General features: G+C 44.4%; 1 protein-coding gene across 1 annotated transcript in view; it reads left to right on the top strand.

Moving 5' to 3' along the window:
- Positions 1-22,426, top strand: part of LARGE1 (LARGE xylosyl- and glucuronyltransferase 1) — a 589,914-nt gene that overhangs the window by 131,911 nt on the left and 435,577 nt on the right. Inside the window, 1 exon segment of the mRNA XM_060165047.1 lies at positions 19,466-19,653. Within this exon segment, the coding sequence (XP_060021030.1) occupies positions 19,548-19,653 (106 nt within the window). The 5' untranslated portion in view covers positions 19,466-19,547.

The raw sequence follows: 22,426 nt of genomic DNA on the forward strand, positions 1-22,426 counted from the left end.
GTGGCTTCTCTTGTTGCGGAGCACGGGCTCTAGGTGCGTGGGCTTCAATAGTTGTGGCACGCGGGCTCAGTAGTTGTGGCATGCGGGCTCTAGAGCACAGGCTCAGTAGTTGTGGCACACGGGCTTAGTTGCTCTGTGGCCTGTGGGATCTTCCTGGACCAGGGCTCGGACCCGTGTCCCCTGCATTGGCAGGCAGATTCTTTAACCCACACTGAGCCATGGTTTTCTCAGCTGTACAGTGGAACTATGATACACAACTGTTAGGAGTTCTAGGAGGATTAAACGAGATGTAAATGCTGTCAGGCGCCCAGCATAGAGCCAGGCGCACAGTAGATGCTAAGTAGGTGCTGTTACTTGAGCTCCCCATGTGCCAGCTTCTAGAAATTTAAAGCCATTAATAATAATAAAGATGCTTCCTTGTGTGCATAGAACAAAGGGATTTAGGTAACCTCAAGAGAAGCCATTCTTCTCAAACAAGTACTTATACACAAACATTCTTGGTAGCATTGTTCACAACAGCCAAAAGGTGGAGACAACCCAAATCTCTCAACCGATAAATGGATCAATAAATGTGGTACATGCAGGCAATGGAATATTATTCAGCCATAAAAAGGAATAACACACTGATACAGGCTAGAACATGGATGAACCTCAGAAACATTATATGAAGTGAAGGAGGCCAAACAGAAAAGGCTGCATACTGTATGATTCCTCTTAAATGAAATATCCGGAATTGGTGAATCTATAGAGACAGAAAGCAAGTTGGTGGTTGCCAGGAGCTCGGGGGCGGGGGAAGTGGGGAGGGACTGCTTAATGGCATGGGATTTTTTTTTTTGTAGTGATGGAAATTTTTTGGAATTAAATAAAGGTGCCCAACACTATGAATGCACTAAATGCCACTGAATTGTACATGTGAAAATGGTTCATTCTATGTCCTGTGAATTTTACCTCGATGAAAAGAAAATCCATTCTTCTTTAATTGCAAGGATATTTATGTGGCCCAAATCAGGGGAACATGGACCGAGGGTTAAAATATATAACTACTGGTAGTCATCACACAGGACAGTTAGATATCATGGAGTCTGGAGGCCCTTCAGCGTCTGCTCTTTAATCTAGGAGAGATGTTTTCTGTGATCTGAGGCAAATAATGTTTCTGTCCCTCCAAAAGTGGAATGGACTTTGTGGCATTCTTCCTCCTGTGGCTCAGTGGCACCATGACTTTTCCCTCATTGCAGCACATGACCAGGACTGAGTCATGGGCCATCCCCCAACCAACCCCTGACAAAGGAGAATGGTGTTGCTCCAACACACTGAGACCAGCTGTGATTTATCCCCTGCAGCCGGAGGTCCCCTCTCAGCACAGTGCCGCCCCACTGTCTTCGTCCCTTAGGGCTCCGTAACACAGTGCCATAGAGTGGGTGGCTTATGAACAGCAGACGTTTATTCCTCACAGTTCTGGAGGCTGGAAGTCCAAGGTCAGGTGCCAGCATGGTCGGGTTCTGGTGTGGCCCCTCTTCTGGTTTGTAGACTGCTGACTTCTCCTTGTATCCTCTCATGGTGGAGACAGCCCCTTTAATAAGGACACTAATCCCATTCAGGGGGGCTCCACCCTCATAACCTAATTACCTCTGAAAGACCCCTACCTACGAATACCATCATATTGGGGATTAGGATTTCAATACATGAATTTTGAGGGATACATTCATTTCATTGTACCCACACATGGGCCAAATCAGCATTTTGTTAACAGAAGTGTTCTCAAATCAAGGACATGGCTCTAGGCTTGGCTCCCAGCCTTCTGGTTGGCCTCTGGGTTGCACTTTCTCCTGCACTGACTCAGTCCTCACATGGCTTGCAGACGTGTTAGCTTCCTCAAGCACAGATGCTGTAATTCCTGCTCACGGATCTTCAGTAGCGCCCCAGGAGCTGTGGAATGAAGTTGACGTTCTCCTTCACATAGCATTCAAGGCCGTCCCGGTCTCATTCCCTCCACCCGTCAGTCTTGTTATGTGATGCCTCCGCGCACTGTCCTTTGGAAGGATGGTTTGCTGCCATCCCCTGGCCCCAGGCATGCCCTTCACTTTTCCCAGTGGTTCCCTCTGCCAGGGATGACTGCTCTTGCCTTGCCAGCCTTTCGACATTGTGGCATCCTCTTTGGCGCAGATCAGATGTGTTTTTCCTGAGACCCCTGCCTCCCCTGGTCCTATCTTGTGTTCATGTTCATGGGATCTGTGTCTGTCTGTCCGCTGTGTTCTCACAGGGCTCCTCAAGGGTGGGGACCCTGTCTTATTCACTTATGTAACCCTGGCCCCAAGCCCCAGGCCTGGAATAGAGCGTATGCCCAGTAAACATGGCCTGTGTAGAATTGATGAATGGCAAAAGAGTTGAGAAAAAGCAAAGAACTCACTGCCTTCATTTTCATTTGCCACAAGAGATATTTGCATAAAATCTCTATCGGCCTCTGAACGTGGAGGAAAAAATAGACTCTGCAAGTTAGACACGTAATCCTCCAACAGTCGGGAAGACTGGAGTGCATTTTGCAGTATCGGCCCTTGTTAAATGCTTATGAGCGTTTGCTTAAGCAGAATGAAAATGTGAGGCATGCCTGCATAAATCATCCCTTTCCAGAATGGAAATCAAAAGAACGAAGACCAAAACACTCCGATGGGTGGCTTCATGGGTAGCCTCGTGGATGTGATTAAAAGCTGATTTAACATTCAGAAGAAAAGCATAAAAATCAGCCTTCCCGGAGCTGGAGTCTGACCCCAGGAAAAGTGTATATCCTCAGGAAAGATCAATTTGCATTAAAGATCTCTTTGGCAATGCATTGTTGAAAGAGGTTAATATTGTAAGTGGAAATTTTCGATTGCTTCACGATTCTTTTTCCCCTTTTTTGCTTCACCACCTGTGTCATCCCAGAGAGTGCTCTGTGCTAGAAGTGATATTCTCACTTCTTGCCTGTTGATGTCTTTACCAAGCTTGTGTTCCTGCCCTTAAAAAGCAGAATCCCGGTTGTATGGTATAATAGAAGGGAAGGAAATTAGGAAAAGTACCTGGGATTCAGGTCAATGCACTCCACTTCCCCAGGTCAAGGGAGGCGATTTTGGAGGAGAAGATGGCCACGGTGAATTTGTAGTTCTTCCTGGCATGTTCCCCCTGGAAACATGCTCTGAGCCCTTTAATGAGGGATGGATGGGTCCCCCCTGAAGAAGCGGTGCCTTAGACCATGGTTTCCCAGCCTCAGCCCTGTTGTTTTTTTGGGCTAGATAACTGTATGTTTGGGGGCTGTTCTGTGCTTTGTAAGATGCTTTGTAGCATCCATGGCCTCAACTCACGAGATGCTAGCAGTACCCCATTCTTTCTAGTCTTGATGATCAAAAATGTCTCTTAGACATTGCCAAAGGTCCCTGTGTAGAGGGCAAAATCATCCCTAATAGAGAACCACTGTTTTAGAGGCTTACCATGTTGCTAAGCAGAAGTTAGTCTAGTAGCAAGAGGAGGCGGCAGTGGAAAGGCAGGGAAGTGTGAAGGACATGGTGCCCTTCCTTCACCTGGTGGTCCTGCACCGGAAGGTGTGACTCGGATTGGCCTGGAGTGACTAGGTTGGCAGGAGTCACATTGGGTCTGAAGTCACATTGGCAGAAAGCACATTGGGTCTGAAGCCAGAAGCCTTGGGGTTAATCCAGTGCCCCTCTTCCCAGCTGTGTGAACTGAGTTACGTAACCTTTTGAGCCTCGGTGCCTTTACCTGTAAAGTGGAGTCTCCCAGATTGGTTGTGAAGCCTGAGTGACCTCAGGCCGTGTAGAAGTGTCAGTGTGGTGCCTGGCATCCTAGTCGCCCAATGAACGTTGCCCTCTTTCCTGAGCGCTCCCAACTCTGGTTAAATCCAGTTCTCTCTAGTTCTGCCACCACCCCGCTCGAAGTTGCTGTTTATCCAGCCTGTATTACTGCAAAGCCACCAGCGTTCTCTGCCTCAAGTCCATTGTCAAGCCCGCAGCCAAACTTACTTCCCTAAACAGGATGGTGTGAAGGCCTAGAAGATATTTAAACTGGTACCGTCCAGCATCATGGCTCTGCAGCACCTGAAGTGTGGCTAGGTCAAATGGAGATGTGCTGTTAATATAAGGTACCCTCTGGATTTTGATGATGTAGAATGAGAAAAAGAGCGTAAAATATCTCATTAATATTTTGTATTGACTGTGTGTTAAAATGCTAATATTTTAGACATGCTAAGTTGAACAAAATGTATCATTAAAATTAACTTCTCTTATTTACTTTTTTTTTTTTTTTTTTGCGGTGCGCGGGCCCTCATTGTTATGGCTCCTCCCGTTGCGGAGCACAAGCTCCGGACGCGAGGGCTCAGCGGCCATGGCCCACGGGCCCAGCCGCTCTGCGGCATGTGGGATCTTCCTGGACTGGGGCACGAACCCGCGTCCCCTGCATCGGCAGGCGGACTCTCAACCACTGCGCCACCAGGGAAGCCCTCTTATTTACTTTTACCTCTTTAAAAGTAGGTATGGAAAACAGGATGAGTTTTGTAAGAGTAGCTATTGTCTTATCCAAGGAAGCATATTGGTTCTTCATGGGAGAATCATTTCCTGGTACTAAGTACTGAAGTAGAATTTGTTTCATGGGGCAGTCCCTTTTTAAAGAACGGAAGTTGTCCCCTTATAAAGAGCAGTAACGTATTGAATAATTGCTCGGCACATTTCTTTTTTTCCTCCTGGTAGATGTTGGGATTTTCTTTCCTTTGTATAGTACTCCCTTTGCTGATATGTACCACCTTGAGGCTGGGCCAGGGCACAGTCATATTTATTAATTCCCTCTCCTCCTTTATATAGACTGAATGTCTGTGTCCCCCTAAAATCTGTATATTGAATTCTAACCCGCAGTGTGATGGTTTTGGGAGGTGATTAGGTCATGAGGGTGGAACCCCCATGAATGGGATCAGTGCCCTTATAAAAGAGACCCCAGAGAGCTCCCTCACCTTTTCCACCATGTGAGGACACAAGGAGAAGATGGCCACCTGTGAACCAGGATGCACCCAGACACGGTCCTCACCAGACACAGAATCTACCAGCACCTTGGTCTTGGGCTTCCCAGTCTCCAGAGCAGTGAGAAATGAATGTGTGCTGTTTAAGGCACCCAATCGATGACATTTTTGCTATAGCAGCCCAGATGGATTAAGATGCCCTTCTGCATGCTTTGTGGATGTCACAGCAAGGAGGCAGTAGTGTCTGTGGTGTCTTTAGAATTTGATTGGTCAAGCAGCTAAAATTCAACAAATTCATTTTTATGTTATTAATACTACTGTCGTATCTCACGTCGCTGTGTAATTGTATTTGGGTTTCATTTGATCTCCCTTGATCCTTGCGACAACCCTTAATGCTTGATATTGCCATGGGCCTTCACAAAAACAGATGGGAGATTCTGAGGTATTGAATGACTTTCTGAGATCCTACAGCCTATGTGCAAAGCCCAGGTCCTGACGCCCGGTCCTCTTATAAATGCTGTGAGGTCCGTGGGAAATTCCCGCTGTGCCTTGGGGGTTGTTTTTTAAAGCATAATTAGAGGGCTTCCCTGGTGGCGCAGTGGTTGAGAGTCCGCCTGCCGATGCAGGGGACGCGGGTTCGTGCCCCAGTCCGGGAAGATCCCACATGCCGCGGAGTGGCTGGGCCCGTGAGCCATGGCCGCTGAGCCTGCGCGTCCGGAGCCTGTGCTCCCCAACAGGAGAGGCCACAACGGTGAGAGGCCCGTGTACCGCAAACAAACAAACAAAAAACATAATTAGAAACAAAACCGGCAGAAGTCTCAGGCTGCAGGTAGTGTGTCGTATCTGCAGAGTTTTGGGGAAATAGGTGGTTGAAAACTGGGTTCGTGACCCTAGGGAGGCCTCTGCCCTTGATCTGGGCCATCACGGTGGTTCCGAGGTAAAAGGACCTGTTTTCCTGGAGCAGGAGAATTTGACTTCCCAGCGGGATCAGGACCAAGTAAGTTGGCGGGGATGGATCCTTCGAGACCTTAAAACACAGTGAACCCCACGTTGTTAGTGTTTGTTTCAAAGCGTATTGCATGTGGTTCTCACTCTTGCAGTTCACATGATCAGTTTTTAAACAGTGCCTCCCAGGCCAAGTGCCATTCTCCGAATGAAAAAAGAGATCACGAGTACCAGCTGGACAGCCGAAGCCACAGGTTCATCTGCAGGAGGGAGAGGCTCTGGGGCCTGATGTGCACAGGAGGAGGTGGAGGAAGGAAGAGACTGCTGGGAGGCCTTTAGGAGGGATGCGCCAGGTCCAATGCCTCTTGTGTGCTCTTCCTCCGGGGGCAGAGAAAGGAGAGAAAGTTACTGAAGTGAACTTTGCAAGGGACCTCAGACGTAACAGAGGGTTTCTAAGGGGCACACCATTGCTGCAGGGACCTACTTGAGGTGCAGTGTGGATTTTGTTTCTCATATTACAGATGGTGTACAGTCAGACGGCTAGCTGGCAGACTTTTGTTTCAAATGGCTTTGGGAACAACACAAGGGACAGCAAGGTGCCTGTTTGCCGAGGCTCTCCCAGCACCTTCATCTGTTCGTTTAAGGAATGCCTCCTATGTGCCTGGGTACGCATTGATTATAAAGCAGTCATGGACTTTGCCCAAGTGGAGATGACAGTCTAGTGGGTGAGGCAGCCATTCAACGAGTAGTCAAGTAATTGGATAATCCCAAAATTTGATGAGTCCTGTGAAGGAAACACTCAGGGCGTGGTGACAAAGCGGAGTGGGTTGGGGAGGAGGATACTTAGGACTAGGAGTGTCCAGCAAGACCTCTCTGAGTTGGTAGCTTTCAAGATCTAGACTTGAAGAGATGCAGCCAGATCTAGACTTGCCAGCAGCACGACCCTAGAGATAGTTAGACGTTAGCCAAGCAAGTCCTTGTCAGCGTGGCAGAGAGTTTAGGATTTGAGAGCTGGGGGAAACATTGAATGATTTCAAGCATGATCAGAGTTAGGAGGTTGCTGCAGGAAGCACGCATGGGAGATGATGGCGGCTTTGATTCATATAGTGGCAGGAAAACTGGAGAGAAATGGGTGTGTTATGGGAAAGAGTACATGTTTTAAAGGTGAAAATGGCAGGATGGGAGGATGCGTGGACTTGGCAAGATGAGAGGGGTAAGGGAGGCATTGAGAATGGCTCCCAGGTATCTGGCCTGAGCGATGGAGTAGATGATGTCGCCCTTTATGGAGGTGGGAAAGATCTAGAGAGGGACGGGTTTGGAAGGGAAATCGGGAGTTGAAGTCTGAGGCATGTGCAGTAGAGGAAGATCATGATACATGTCAATCTGGAGGTCAAAGAGAGGCTAGGGTTAGAGATACAAAGGTGGGAGTCATCAGCCTAGAGATTGTTTTACAAGCCATTGGAATTGGGGATATCCCCTGGGTAGAGAAACAATGACGTGTCCCCAACGGATTCCTGGAACACTCCTGGAAGTTACCATTCCGAAAAGAAGAGGTTTGGCGAGAAAAGGCATATATGAAATAAATATCTCAGGGATTTCCCTGGTGGTTCAATGGTTAAGAATCTGCCTGCCAGTGCAGGGGACACGGGTTCGAGTCCTGGTCCGGGAATATCCCACATGCCATGGAGCAACTAAGTCCGTGTGCCACAACTACTGAGCCTGCGGTCTAGAGCCCGTGAGCCACAGCTTCTGAGCCTGCATGCCACAACTACTGAAGCCCACGCACCTAGAGCCTGTGCTCCGCAACAAGAGGAGCCACTGCAATGAGAAGCCCGCACACCGCAACGAACAGTAGCCACCACTCACCGCAACTAGAGAAAGCCCACGCCCAGCAACGAAGACCCAATGCAGCCAAAAACAAAAAATTCTCAGAGGATAAGAGAGTGAGTTTACCAGAGAAAAAATAGTAGCATTTCTGAGCAGGTGACCGCCCATTTGAAACCAGAAATGATTAAAGGGAACAAATCTGCCTGCCCGAGAGCATGATTTCATACTCTAGCATTTGACTTCCCACGGAAAGCCGTGGAGAACAAGCATAGCTGTGTTCGTTCATTTGAAGCATCAGATTTCTCCAGGCTAGTACGGTTGGAAAAAAGGAGGGCCAAGGGAGGTGAGTCCTTGCAGAGGGAAGTTATAATCATAAACCAGGGCATCTGAGCATCTGAGCAGAATAAGTGAAAATATAAGGAAAATCTAGACCTGGATGAATAGTAATGAAGAAAGCCAGTGGATCGAGGTTCATGAAGACAGCAAAGCATTTGTGTAAGGGCAGCCTGGGGAGGCGACCAGAGGGCGCTGGGCGGCCACTCATGTTGACATTTGCTATCTCGGAGGTTGTTCTAGAATGTGAACCTGGCCCATGTGAAGTGGCAGGTATTGTGAATTGGCTATTTGCATCACGGTATTAAAGTGGAGAGGCGTGGTGAGAAGTAAAGTCTTCCAAGAACGAGAGGCGTGACCAGGACTTACTTGCTTAATGACTGACTAGGACAGAGAGCCCATGGTGGTGCCTGGGAGGAACAGTGGTCGTCCTGCGAGGGAGGGGCAGAAGATTCGGTAGCGACAACTGGAAGCCAGGAGGGTGGAGAGCCACTTCCTAGTCCTTAGGTCTGTGGACTAAGAATGCCCCCTCGGTCACTGCAGCCGCCCTCAGTGGTGCACTTTGAGGAGCCTCAGGATGGGAAGAAACAGGCCCTGGATAGCTGAGATTCATTTCAAAGGAAGGATTTCAGTGAGCCCAGACTCTTGCATCTTCCCATACACAGAAAAGCGCGAAATTCATTAACTTGAGATGTCTGGTTTTCTTTAATTAACAGGGACCTTCTGAGGTTCCAGCTACCTGGTTTTTGTTGCAAAACTCCTATATATCCTGGCTCCTCCCATACCTCTTCAGAGCAAACTGAGAGGCTGCCTCCAGGGTTTGAAGTCCTCAGAAAATCCACCGAATAAAACAGAATTCTTAACTTTTAGCGTGTGCATTTTTTTTTCCAGTTGTTATGTGTTTGCCTTGAGAGAGTAGTGGAAAGACGTTTCCCTCGGGAAAGCCGTGGTCCAGGGGACAGCTATGCATTCCCCTAAAAGCTGGAGGTAGCATGAAGTGAGGGGTAGTTGAGGATAAAGAGGAATGTGTGGGTCACACAGTGGAAGTTCCACAGGATTTCATCGTTGGACTTGGGAGGAAAGCGTGGGCTGGAGGTTGTGTGACAGGAGGCGCTTGTATGATAATGAACATCCGGGGAGGCTGCTGGCTCTCACTGAGAGATTCAGGCCTTGACCCACTCAGTACTTATTTATTGATCACCTCCTTGTGTGCCAGAGACTGTGCTGGCAACAAGCAAGCGGCAGTGGGCAGCATGGACAAGGTGCCTGCCCTTGAAGTATCTGCTCTGACTGGGGAGGTTCAGACTGGTCATCAATTTGGTGTCCTGTAGCAAAGAACTCTTTTCCTGTTTTTTTTTTTTTCCAGAAAATACTAGAATTTGAATCGCAGGGTTTCCAACAACTAAATCAGTGTCCTTAGCCTCTTTTAGTGTCGATTTTCCCTTCTGTAAAATGGGTGTGGTGGTGCCTCTGTGGGTGGTGTTGGCATTGCTCCATTATTATTCAAATGTGCAAGAATTGCTTTTGCCAGGAGGTCATCAGAGCTACCATTAGTCCATAAGATGCTTGTGTTTAATTAGAAAAAGGCACTTTTCCTTCTAGAAACTCTGCTTCCGTCAGTCAGAGAACTGTTGTAGTAAATGTGCAATTGAAGAAGTCCAGGTGCTCCCTTCTGCACTGGCTTGTCCCTGCAGGGTGAGGTGAGGGGAGAGGCGAGCTTTGGGTATTAACCAGTTATTTACTAAGTGCTTGAGTGCAGCCCTCTCAAACAGTAATGTGCTCTCGAATCACTTAGGCTCTTGTTAAAATGCAGATTCTGATTCATTGGGGCCGGGGTGGGGCCCAGTGGCTGCTGGTTCAGGGACGACACTTTGGGTTGAGATGGCTACTGTAAACCTTTGTCTTAAATGCTGGTAGAAGACCTGGATCCTTTGACCTTGGGGGTTTTGGTCTGACGTGGAGAGAGAACAGGAAATGGTTAGAAAACAATTAAGTGATCAGGAATGTGCTCTTGACACCTATTGGGGTCTAGAAACAAAGAGAAGGAATGCCTCTAGGTCTGGACTTGCCAGAAAGGTTTCACAGAAGCAGTAAGGACATGAAATTCCTCCTGAGGTCCAGCAGAGGAGGAAGGACATTGCAGGACGGTTGGGGTATGTGTGAGGGGATGGCTTGGGTATAGACATGAGGTGGGGTTGTCATACCAGCAATAATACAAATAAGGATAACAGCCAAGCTAACATCGGCAGAGGTTCTATCTGCTGTAGGACCTGTTTTATAATCTCTTTGCCCTCTTAGTACAGGGGTGACAATGTTACGACTCTCAGGATTCAGCCACTCTTTTAGTTAGAAAAATCGGTGGCCCAAGTCTGTTACTTGTCCTAGGATCAGTTTGGGATCCTAAGTGGTTCTGATGGGTTTGGCCATTGTGTTCCTTAGACTTTGTTTTTGGAGGTTACTTAGATTTTTATTCCCTCTTCATGTACATTGTTTCTGGACAATCCACACGTCTTGAACACCCATGAAAAATCATTTCTAACATCCATGATGCTAATTAAAAGACAGCCTCTGGTTGTCTCTCTCTTTTTTTTTTTTTTTTAACAACAGAAACTAACACAGTATTGTGAAGCAGTTATACTACAATAAAGATCTATTAAAAAAATAAAAGAGAAAAAGAGCCTCTGGTGTTGATCAGAGATGGCTGAACACAGCAGTGTTTGGAATGTGGGCCTCTGACTGGGGTCTTTCAGGTGGTAACCAGCAACCCCTCGAGGGTATAATCCCAACTAGGATCCTACATATGTTAACTCACTGCCCCTAGCATGTAAGGTAAAAGTAACATGTATATACTACAGTGTCTGCACTGAGGTGTTTTGAATGGAAAGCACTATAACAAGAAGACATAGTGATTTAAGCTTTTAAATATTTTTAAATGATAAAAGGAATGCATACTCCTTATATTTATATAATATTTAGGAAAAGTAAGTGTTCATGTATATTGAAATTATCCATATGCTATACCCAGAGATAACTTTCAACACTTATACCTCTTTCATATCTATAGCTACGTAGGTATTTATATGTTTATATACAATTTATTACATTGGATTGAAGGATACTTGAAATCACATTTTATGTTCAACTTTGAATCCTACCTTTTGTGGCTTAACAGCTCATGGGAATTCTTCTGGCTCCTACAGTATATTTCATAGGTGTGAATTTCATTGGTTAAGACAAATGGGAGAAGACAGATGGAGTAGATATTTAGGAGGAGAAATTGACCAGCTTGGCTAAGGAATTGGATGTTGGATTTGAGGGAGGGGCATTTAGAGATGACTCTTAGACACCTGGATTAATAGGTGAGGCCTTCTCCCTTTCCCCAGGCAAGAACAGTTTAGAGACTGGTTTTCTAGTTAATGCATCAACATTTGCACATGCTTGCGATGTAATTTCCAGCCCACCTCCAGTTTCCTCCTTCCTTTCTTCTTCTTATGTTGATTCCTATACTAACTTCCTGGAGGAACTTCTGATATAAATTGAGATTTTTCTTTAAAATGTGTTTCTAGTGCACAGAGGTGTCATTGAAAAGTCAGATTCATGAAGGAACATTTTTCACCTGCTGGGTTTAATTTCAGATGCCAGTGTTATCATAAAAGGCAAACCACCCTAGACTCTGTATTAAAACGTTGAACAAATTGTGCCAGTTGAAGTTAACGTGTGCAGATGGAGAGAGGACAGGAGGAAAGTGAGTGTTGTAGAGAGTCTTCTCTTTTTAAAGTTTGAATTTTATTTTATTTATTTTTTTATACAGCAGGTTCTTATTAGTCATCAGGTTTATACACATCAGTGTGTACACGTCGATCCCAGTTGCCCAATTAATCACACCACCATCCCCCCCCCCCGGCCGCTTTCCCTGCTTGGTGTCCATACGTTTGTTCTCTACATCTGGGTCTCTATTTCTGCCCTGCAAACCGGTTCACCTGTACCATTTTTCTAGGTTCCACATATATGCGTTAATATACGATGTTTGTCTTTCTCTTTCTGACTTACTTCACTCTGTATGACAGTCTCTAGATCCATCCACGTCTCTACAAATGACCCAATTTCGTTCCTTTTTATGGCTGAGTAATATTCCGTTGTATATATGTACCACATCTTCTTTATCCATTCATCTGTCGATGGGCATTTAGGTTGCTTCCATGACCTGGCTATTGTAAATAGTGCTGCAGTGAACGTTGGGGTGCATGTGTCTTTTTGAATTATGGTTTTCTCTGGGTATATGCCCAGTAGAGGGATTGCTGGGTCATGTGGTAGTTCTATTTTTAGTTTTTTAAGGAACCTCCATACTGTTCTCCATGGTGGCTGTATCAATTTACATTCCCACCAACAGTGCAAGAGGGTTCCCTTTTCTCCACACCCTATCTAGCATTTGTTGTTTATAGATTTTCTGAAGAAGCCCATTCTAACTGGTGTGAGGTGATACCTCATCGTAGTTTTGATTGGCATTTCTCTAATAATTAGTGATACAGAGCAGCTTTTCATGTGTTTCTTGGCCATCTGTATGTCTTCTTTGGAGAAATGTCTGTTTAGGTCTTCTACCCATTTTTATACTGGGTTGTTTGTTTTTTTAATATCGGGCTGAATGAGCTGCTTATATATTTTGGAGATTAATCCTTTGTCCATTGATTTGCTTGCCAATATTTTTTCCCATTGTGAGGGCTGTCTTTTCGTCTTGTTTATGGTTTCCTTTGCTGTGCAAAAGCTTTGAAGTTTCATTAGGCCCCATTTGTTTATTTTTGTTTTTATTTCCATTACTCTAGAAGGTGGATCAAAAAAGATCTTGCTGTGATTTATGTCAAAGAGTGTTCTACCTATGTTTTCCTCTAAGAGTTTTATAGTGTCCTGTCTTACATTAAGGTCTTGAATCCATTTTGAGTTTATTTTTGTGTATGACGTTAGGGAGTATTCTAATTTCATTCTTTTACATGTAGCTGTCCAGTTTTCCCAGCACCACTTCTTGAAGAGACTGTCTTTTCTCCATTGTATATCCTTGTCTCCTTTGTCATAGATCAGTTGACCATAGGTGCGTGGGTTTATCTCTGGGCTTTCTATCTTGTTCCATTGGTCTATGTTTCTGTTTTTGTGCCAGTACCATATTGTCTTGATTACTGTAGCTTTGTAGAATAGTCTGAAGTCAGGGAGTCTCATTCCTCCCTCTCCGTTTTTTTCCCTCAAGACTGCTTTGGCTATTCGGGGTCTTTTGTATCTCCATACAAATTTTAAGATTTTTTGTTCTAGTTCCATAAAAAATGCCATTGGTAATTTGATAGGGATTGCATTGAATCTGTAGATTGCTTTGGGTAGTATAGTCATTTTCACAATACTGATACGTCCAATCCAAGAACATGGTATATCTCTTCACCTGTTGGTGTCATCTTTAATTTCTTTCATCAGTATCTTATAGTTTTCTGCATACAGGTCTTTAGTCTCCCTAGGTAGGTTTATTCCTAGGTATTTTATTCTTTTTGTTGCAATGGCAAATGGGAGTGTTTCCTTAATTTCTCTTTCAGATTTTTCATCATTAGTGTATAGGAATGCAAGAGATTTCTGTGCATTAATTTTGTATCCTGCAACTTTACCAAGTTCATTGATTAGCTCTAGTAGTTTTCTGGTGGCATCTTTAGGACTCTCTATGTATAGTATGTCATCTGCAAACAGTGACAGTTTACTTCTTCTTTTCCAATTTGTATTCCTTTTATTTCTTTTTCTTCTCTAATTGCTGTGGCTAGGACTTCCAAAACTATGTTGAATAATAGTGGTGAGAGTGGACATCCTTGTCTTTTTCCTGATCTTAGAGGAAATGCTTTCAGTTTTTCACCAGTGACAGTGATGTTTGAAGTGGGTTTGTTGTATATGGCCTTTATTATGTTGAGGTAGGTTCTCTCTATGCCCACTTTCTGGAGAGTTTTTATCATAAATGGGTGTTGAATTTTGTCAAAACCTTTTTCTGCATCTATTGAGATGATCATATGGTTTTTATTCTTCAATTTGTTAATATGGTGTATCACACTGACTGATTTGTGTATATTGAAGAATCCTTGCATCCCTGGGATAAATACCACTTGATCGTGGTGTATGATCCTTTTAATGTGTTGTTGGATTCTGTTTGCTAGTATTTTGTTGAGGATTTTTGCATCCATATTCATCAGTGATATTGGTCTGTAATTTTCTTTTTGTGTAGTATCTTTGTCTGGTTATGGTATCAGGGTGATGGTGGCCTCATAGAATGAGTTCAGGAGTGTTCCTTCCTCTGCAATTTTTGGGAAGAGTTTGAGAAGGATAGGTGTTAGCTCTTCTCTAAATGTTTGATAGCATTCACCTGTGAAGCCATCTGGTCCTGGACTTGTGTTTCTTGGAAGATTTTTAATTAGTTTCAATTTCATAACTTGTGATTGGTCTGTTCATATTTTCTACTTCTTCCAGGTTCAGTCTTGGAAGGTTATACCTTTCTAAGAATTTGTCCATTTCTTCCAGGTTGTCCATTTTATTGGCATAGTGTGCTTGTAGTAGTCTCTTAGGATGCTTTGTATTTCTGCTGTGTCTGTTGTAACTTCTCCTTTTTCATTTCCAATTTTATTGATTTGAGTCCTCTCCCTCTTTTTCTTGATGAGCCTGGCTAATGGTTTTTCAATTTTATTTATCTTCTCAAAGAATCAGTTTTTAGTTTTATTGATCTTTGCTATTGTTTTCTTTGTTTCTATTTTGTTTATTTCTGCTTTGATCTTTATGATTTCTTTCCTACTACTAACTTTGGGTTTTGTTAGTTCTTCTTTCTCTAGTTCCTTTAGTTGTAAGGTTAGATTGTTTATTTGAAGTTTTTGTTGTTTCTTGAGATAGGCTTTTATAGCTATAAACTTCCCTCTTAGAAATGCTTTTGCTGCTTCCCATAGGTTTTGGATTGTCGTGTTTTCATTGTCATTTGTCTGTAGGTATTTTTTGATTTCCTCTTTGATTTCTTCAGCGATCTTTCGGTTATTTAGTAATGTATTGTTTAACCTCCATGTGTTTGTGTTTTTTACATTTTTTTCCCTGTAATTGATTTCTAATCTCATAGTGTGGTGGTCGGAAAAGATGCTTGATATGATTTCAGTTTTCTAAAATTTACTGAGGCTTGATTTGTGACCCAAGATGTGATCTATCCTGGAGAATGTTCCGTGCGCACTTGAGAAGTGTAATCTGCTGTTTTTGGATGGAATGTCCTGTAAATAGCAATTAATCTATCTAATCTGTTGTGTCATTTAAAGCTTCTGTTTCCTTATTTATTTTCATTTTGGATGATTTGTCCATTGATGTAAGTGAGGTGTTAAAGTCCCCCACTATTATTGTGTTACTATCGATTTCCTCTTTTATAGCTGTTAACAAGTTGCCTTATAGTAGTGAGGTGCTCCTATGACGGGTGCATATATATTTATAATTGTTATATCTTCTTCTTGGATTGATCTCCTGATCATTATGTAGTGTCCTTCCTTGTTTCTTGTAACATTCTTTATTTTAGAGTCTACTTTATGTGATATGAGTATTGGTGCTCCAGCTTTCTTTTGATATCTATTTTCATGAAATACCTTTTTCTGTTCCCTCACTTTCAGTCTGCATGTGTCCTAGGTCTGAAGTGGGTCTCTTGTAGACAGCATATATATGGGTCTTGTGTTTGTATCCATTCAGCAAGCCTGTGTCTTTTGGTTGGAGCATTTAATCCATTCACGTTTAAGGTAATTATCGGTATGCATGTTCCTATGACCATTTTCTTAATTGTTTGGGGTTTGTTTTTGTAGGTCCTTTTCTTCTCTTGTGTTTTCCACTTAGAGAAGTTCCTTTAGCATTTGCTGTAGAGCTGGTTTGGTGGTGCTGAATTCTCTTACCTTTTGCTTGTCTGTAAAGCTTTTGATTTTTCCATTGAATCTGAATCTGCTGAGAAATCAGCTGTTAACCTTATGCGAGTTTCCTTGTGTGTTATTTGTCGTTTTTCCCTTGCTGCTTTCAATAATTTTTCTTTGTCTTTAATTTTTGCCAATTTGATTACTGTGTGTCTCAGCGTGTTTCTCCTTGGGCTTTTTCTGTATGGGACTCTCTGCGCTTCCTGGACTTGGGTGGCTATTTTGTTTTCCCATGTTAGGGAAGTTTTCGACTGTAGTCTCTTCAAATATTTTCTCTGGTCCTTTCTCTCTCTCTTCTCCTTCTGGGACCCCTATAATGCGAATATTGTTGCATTTAATGTTGTCCCAGAGGTCTCTTAGGCTGTCTTCATTTCTTTTCATTCTTTTTTCTGTTCCGCAGCAGTGAATTCAACCATTCTGTCTTCCAGGTCACTTATCCGTTCTTCTGCCTCAGTTATTCTGCTACTGATTCCTTCTAGTGTATTTTTCATTTCAGTTATTGTATTGTTCGTCTCTGTTTGTTTGTTCTTTAATTCTTCTAGGTCTTTGTTAAACATTTCTTGCATCCTTTTGATCTTTGCCTCCATTCTTTTTCCGAGGTCCTGGATCATCTTCACTATCATTATTCTGAATTTTTTTTCTGGAAGGTTGCCTATCTCCACCTCATTTAATTGTTTTTCTGGGGTTTAATCTTGTTCCTTCATCTGGTACACAGCCTTCTGCCTTTTCATCTTGTCTATCTTTCTGTGAATGTGGTTTTTGTTCCACAGGCTGCAGGATTGTAGTTGTTCTTGCTTCTGCTGTGTTTGTAAAGCGTCTTAAAAAGTATTATTTAAATAGTAATGCCACTTGAGTTCCAGTCCATATATGTTCCTACTTTCCTCTAAATTATAAATTCTTCTATAGCTTTTCCAATTATATTTGTCTATTGCACTTTTTTTTGGAATGGGAGCAAACTGTGTTGATATGTTTGACCCTGGGAAAGAAAATAATTAGATTCAGTATGATGGCTTTAGTTTCCAACAGAAGGAAAATGCCCCCCTTGCAAAGCTGTTAGAATGAAATACTTAAGGAGAGCAGAGCCTGAGGTGTCTCTGCACTAGGTGTGTGTAACCTTTGGTCAGTTAATCCATCTTTCTGGGTCTTGGTTTTCTCATCTATAAAATGGGGAGGAAAAAATAGCACCTACCTCATAGGCTAGTTTGAGAATCAAACAAGTAAAAAAACACTGGAAGGTGCTTGATGCATAATAAGTGCTACTTACTGCTAGTTGCCTTTACCATAATTAAGTGAACTGTGAAAAAAAAAAGTGATTTTAGTGTAATGGTACCTACCACCGGAAGGAGGATTAAATAGGTGGGTCTTTCAGGTTTAAAATACCCATGTGCCATGTCAGTGAAGACCTCTTTGTTTAAATCTATTTTCTACCAAACCCTTTTGGGGCCGGGGAGGGTGGGAATGGCGAGAGATGAAAAAATGTAAGTAAGGCTGCTCTTTGGTGTTCTGGAAGGGCGGTGGGGTCATGTCTGCCTGTGCTTGATCATCTTTGCTAGTCGCTTATTCTAGGGTGCTCTCATTTAAGGCTCATACCATCCCCCACTACAGAGGGCAGCGCTTATGTTATAGATGGACAAAATGAAGCTTGCCCAGAGACGGGGGCCTTGCCAAGGTCACAGCTAGTCAAGTGTGGTATCTGGATTTGCATCCAGATCTTTCTAAATGCACAGCCTCTCCTCACAGCACTCCCTCTTCCTGAGAGATCACCAGCATTGCTGTGCTTCTCATTCTTAGTGACTAGCGGCGTTTGTGTGTAGGGTTTGTTTCCCTAACTTCAGAATGGAAAACTTCCCTAGGGGGGACTTCTCAAGTCCACATCCTTTGTTTAAAGGGATTTTGCTTTTTCGGGTTTTACTTTCTCGTCCACACCCTCCAGCCCTGTGGTCTTTGATCTGTTTCCAAAGAGGGTCATTTAGAAAATCCCGTCAGAGTGGTCACAGAAGAAAGCTTAGCCTTGACAGCTGAGGTTGGCTCTGTTGGGTGTTTATTGCCGGCAAGTTGCCGAACACAGATTCCTGAAGCTTGAGAGGGTCGCCTTTGGTTAGAATCTGATTCCGTTTATTTGTTCGACAGACAATTATCAGGCCCTGCAGGTGACAGGCGGTCGGCTAAGTGTCAGTGAATACAAGGTGAGTCAGATGGGGCACCTACCTTCTCGAAACACCAAGGCTGGTGCGGAAGGAAGACACTTAAACTAGACCATTGTCACATAGGGTTTAAGGGTTATGGCAGAGGGAAGGACACATTCAAGGGGACATTTAAACCAGGTCTTTGGTGGTCGTCCCTTCCTTGGGAATCTGCAGCCTTCTATAACTGCCTGCCGTGGCAGCTCTGCTCTGCGAAGGGGGCTCCACGTGGACTTTTCTCTCCACCTCCAGCCACTGTGATGTCTGTGTTGGGAGCTGTGAGGACATGAGATTGTATGGTCGGTTGGTTTTTAAATTTTTTCGTAAGTCACATGCCTTCCTGGTCAGGTACTCAGATGAAAGATCATTCGCCCTCTGCTCGGTCTGGGTTGACCTTCTGTGTCTTCTTTGAACCTGTCTCAGCCAGCCTTCTGCGTGGTCCACGATTGTCCCTCTGCAGGCTGGTTGTAGGTTGTCTGTCTGCTCCCCTCCGGTCTCTGCTTGTTTGAAATGTTTCATGCTTTTCTGGCAATCTTCTGTGAAAGGGTGGAAGCTATTAAGACAGTCCCTGTGGAGTGTTTCTAGGTTTTCCCCGGTGATTGAGATGTAGCCTCCCGCCCATGACGTTGGGGCCTCTCCGGTCTCCTTTCCCTTGAGTGTGTCGTCTGTTAGCCTTGCCCGCCTTCCGCAGTTCTCTCTGCCGGGAACACGGGGAACTGTTTTGCCCTCTTGACTAAACATGGATGGGTCGGTACTTTCATCTGTCCTCCCATAGAGGTCTGTGCAAATCTCTGTCATCACATTCTTGGGGTTCCTGTGGATGTTTTGTGTTGGTCTTTCTTGTTAGACAGTGTTCTTTAAAGCCAACCCATACTCTGGTCACTTTTGAAAACACAGTACCTGGTTAGTGCTTGGTACATATAAGATGCTAATTAGGTGCTCTTTTTAATAAGTGTTTAGTCCAGGCTTCAGAACTCACCTAAACTATAAAATATATGCGTGTATGTATGCATGTGAGAGGGACAGAGGTCTGTTATAGTTTGTATCATCCTGCATTTGTTGATTTTGTAAAGCGCTCTCTCAGTTTGGGTAGACTGCAAGGCTGCTGCATCATCTCTTGGGATGAAAGGTTAGCAGGAAATTGTAGATGAGTCGAACCAGTCTCAGGATCTGCAGGATATTTCTTTTGCAATTTGCATCCATTGACAGTGCTAAGAACTCAGCCCTTCCCTCTTTGCTCTTTCTTTCAGAAAGTATTATGAGGGAGGCCGAGGACTCCACGCTCCGGGCAGAGAAACGGCGCTGGGATTAGGGATTGCCACTTCCGAGAGGATGCTGGGAATCTGCAGAGGGAGACGGAAATTCCTGGCTGCCTCGTTGACTCTGCTCTGCATCCCAGCCATCACCTGGCTTTACCTGTTTGCTGGGAGCTTTGAAGGTAAGAAGGAAGCTTTCCCACAGGGAGAGGGATGGAGGGAGGAAGGAACCCTGGCTGTCCCAGAGTCCTGGGAAGAACCTCCAGGTCTTCTAATCCCAGCTTCTCATTCTGTAGAACAATGGAATTTTGATGCCCGATCACAGGAAAAGATTTGCCTAGGTTTACAGAGGGAATTAGAGGGAGTTAGTAATGGGAGGAGAAAACGCTAAATACAGAAGCAAAAATAAGGCGCCCCTGGATGCAGCAGCGTGGAGGAGGTTACACAAGCGTCAGATAGCAGCTGTGCAGGCTGATCGCCGTGTCGATAAAGGGGAAAAGGTTGGGTCCTGGGGGGCTTACTTAGCTGTTTGTGGAGTAAGATGTTTCATTCATTCTTTCATCTATTCATTCACTTATCTGCACATTCAACATTTTGCTACTGTTTAACATCTATGCTAAACCAGGTACTGGGAATCCGGTGATAACAGATTTGGACCTTCGGAGTGCAGTGAAGGAGACAGGTTAACATGTGATCTCTGTTCATTGCTGTATGTGATACTCTGTTAAGATAAGGCAAGCCCAGGGCGCTGGGGGAGAGGGTGACTGAGGCTGTCAGGCGGGCTGGGTACAGAAGATGAGTAGTGATGCTGACTGGCTGAGCACAGGAGCTCAGCAAAGGAGTCGCCTTCACTAAACAAATAACAAACGCTCATCCCTGCCGCGTTCCCGAAATCCACAGAAAAGACGAGTCTCACATCCTTCCAGCCAGCAGTTTCAAATGCAGTGCAGTGTTCTGAGTATCAAAGATGGTTTTCTAAGCTTCGGGGAGGGAAGGAGTGGCAGTGTTGAAGAGCACACTTTCTGTTTATTTACCCCAACACTTGAGTTAAAAATATATATAGCTCTCTCAAGTGAAAATCTGTCTCCAGGAAGTCACTACTGTGTTTTTTTAAACATGTCCTTTATGCATAATTTTATCGACAGCTCAAGGCTACCTTTTAATTAGGAGTTCACTGCCTGAGCTTTGCCCTGAGTTCGCCAGGCTGAATATAGACGAGGTGGAACTCTGTGCCTGCTAGCAGGGAAGGGCCCAGGGCCACACCCCTGTCCCTTTCCTGCCCCAGACATCCCTGGAGTAGTAGAGCTCTCCTCTAAGCAGCTAGATAGATTATGCATGGCAGTGGAAGGTTGATTTTTGGCAAAGAGATCAGAGGGAGGAAGGTGAGTTGGTTTTGGCACTGGAAGAGGTAGAAGGAAGCATTCTCCAGGGATGATGGAAGAGACCCTGTGAAAGAAGGCCAAGAGCATCGGTACTAACACGGGTTTAATACTCTAAAACATTGACTTTGCCAGTATAACTATAGTAATAATAGTATAACAACAATAGCAATAATGATGATAACAATATACACCATAATATTTTGAGCATTTCTACATGCCTGGCGTTGTCGTAAGGACTTGACACCTGTTAACTCTTCCTCCACAATAATCCTATGTGGTGGGGACAGATGAGGAGGGCAAGGAAGATCAGCTTCAGTGATGTCCCCGAGGGCCCAAAGCCAGGCAAGATGTGGCCTGGATTATTGGACTTGAGAGCTGTAATACCGTGTTGTGGATTGGGCTTCGGTGGGGGTAGACTTTGGTGGGGGGCGAGGGGGGTGCTGACAAAGTGTCACATGATGTTTTTGGATGTGTGTGAGGGAAATTGTACAATGTTGATTTTTCACTCATTGGTAGAAACCCAGCATCAAATAATTTTGGCAAAAAGGCAATTTGGGGACTAATAAAAGTAGTAAGTTGAAAGGTAGCGCTAGCTTCAGGCAGGGTTGGATCCAGGGACTCCAATGATATTTTTGTAGCTCTGTCTCTCTACTTTCCTTTGCTCTACTTTTCTCTGCTATGGTTTCTTTCAGGAGTAGCTTTTCCTACCCAATGAAAGCTTTGGCTTACAACTTATCCTCACCAGTCCCTTGTAGAAAAAGGAGGACTTCCTCCCCCTAATTCTCCAGCATTACCTCTGATTGGATTGCCTCTGGTCACTCGTGGTCTGGAGAGCATTCACTGTGGTTGGGGGAGGCTAGTGAGGGCAGCCCTGTGCCTATTTCTGGTCACAGGGTAGAGAAGAGTTCCCTTAAGCATGTGGAGGGAAACTGGGGAGGGGTGGCCCCCAAAGGTAAATGGTGCCGTTCCCCAAAGAGGAGAAACTAGGAGTTGATCTGGGTTCTGGAGAATTCACAGCTGGCTGTGCTTTGTGATGGGCTGATGTTGACTTGAAGGTCGCTTTACAGCATCACGCTCTCTGGTCCAGCCCTGGCCCATAGAGGGACTGTGCTCCTTGACTTTGAATGATTTTATTAGGCAGGCAGATAGATTGCATTAAGTAGCGGCTGGATGACGTGGATACATTAACAGAAGCATTCTAGCTAGAAAGATGAAGGTGACGGATTTCTTTTACCGGGTATCAGTTAATCCACTGATTTCTTTTACCGGGCCCAGTTAGTCCACCAGTCCACTGCATTTATTTCTGGATGCTACACTTTAAGAACAGTCTAGACAGGTCAGCACATTTAGGAGAATATAGGTGAATGATCGTGTCAACTCAAACCTTGTTTCATACGAAATAGTGGAAAAAATGGGGCTGCCTTGGAGAAAAGCAAAGGCTCCAGGTGTACAGGATCAGCTTCAGCCAACAGTCAAAGGGCTGTCACCTGAAAGAGATCAGGCTTATTACTCTGATGGCCCCTGAGTCTATGGAGGGACGTGGCAGGGAGCCAGATGTCAAGCTCATCATGAT

Source organism: Lagenorhynchus albirostris, chromosome 11 (genome assembly GCF_949774975.1).
Source record: "Lagenorhynchus albirostris chromosome 11, mLagAlb1.1, whole genome shotgun sequence".
In the NCBI taxonomy this organism is placed as follows: domain Eukaryota; kingdom Metazoa; phylum Chordata; class Mammalia; order Artiodactyla; family Delphinidae; genus Lagenorhynchus; species Lagenorhynchus albirostris.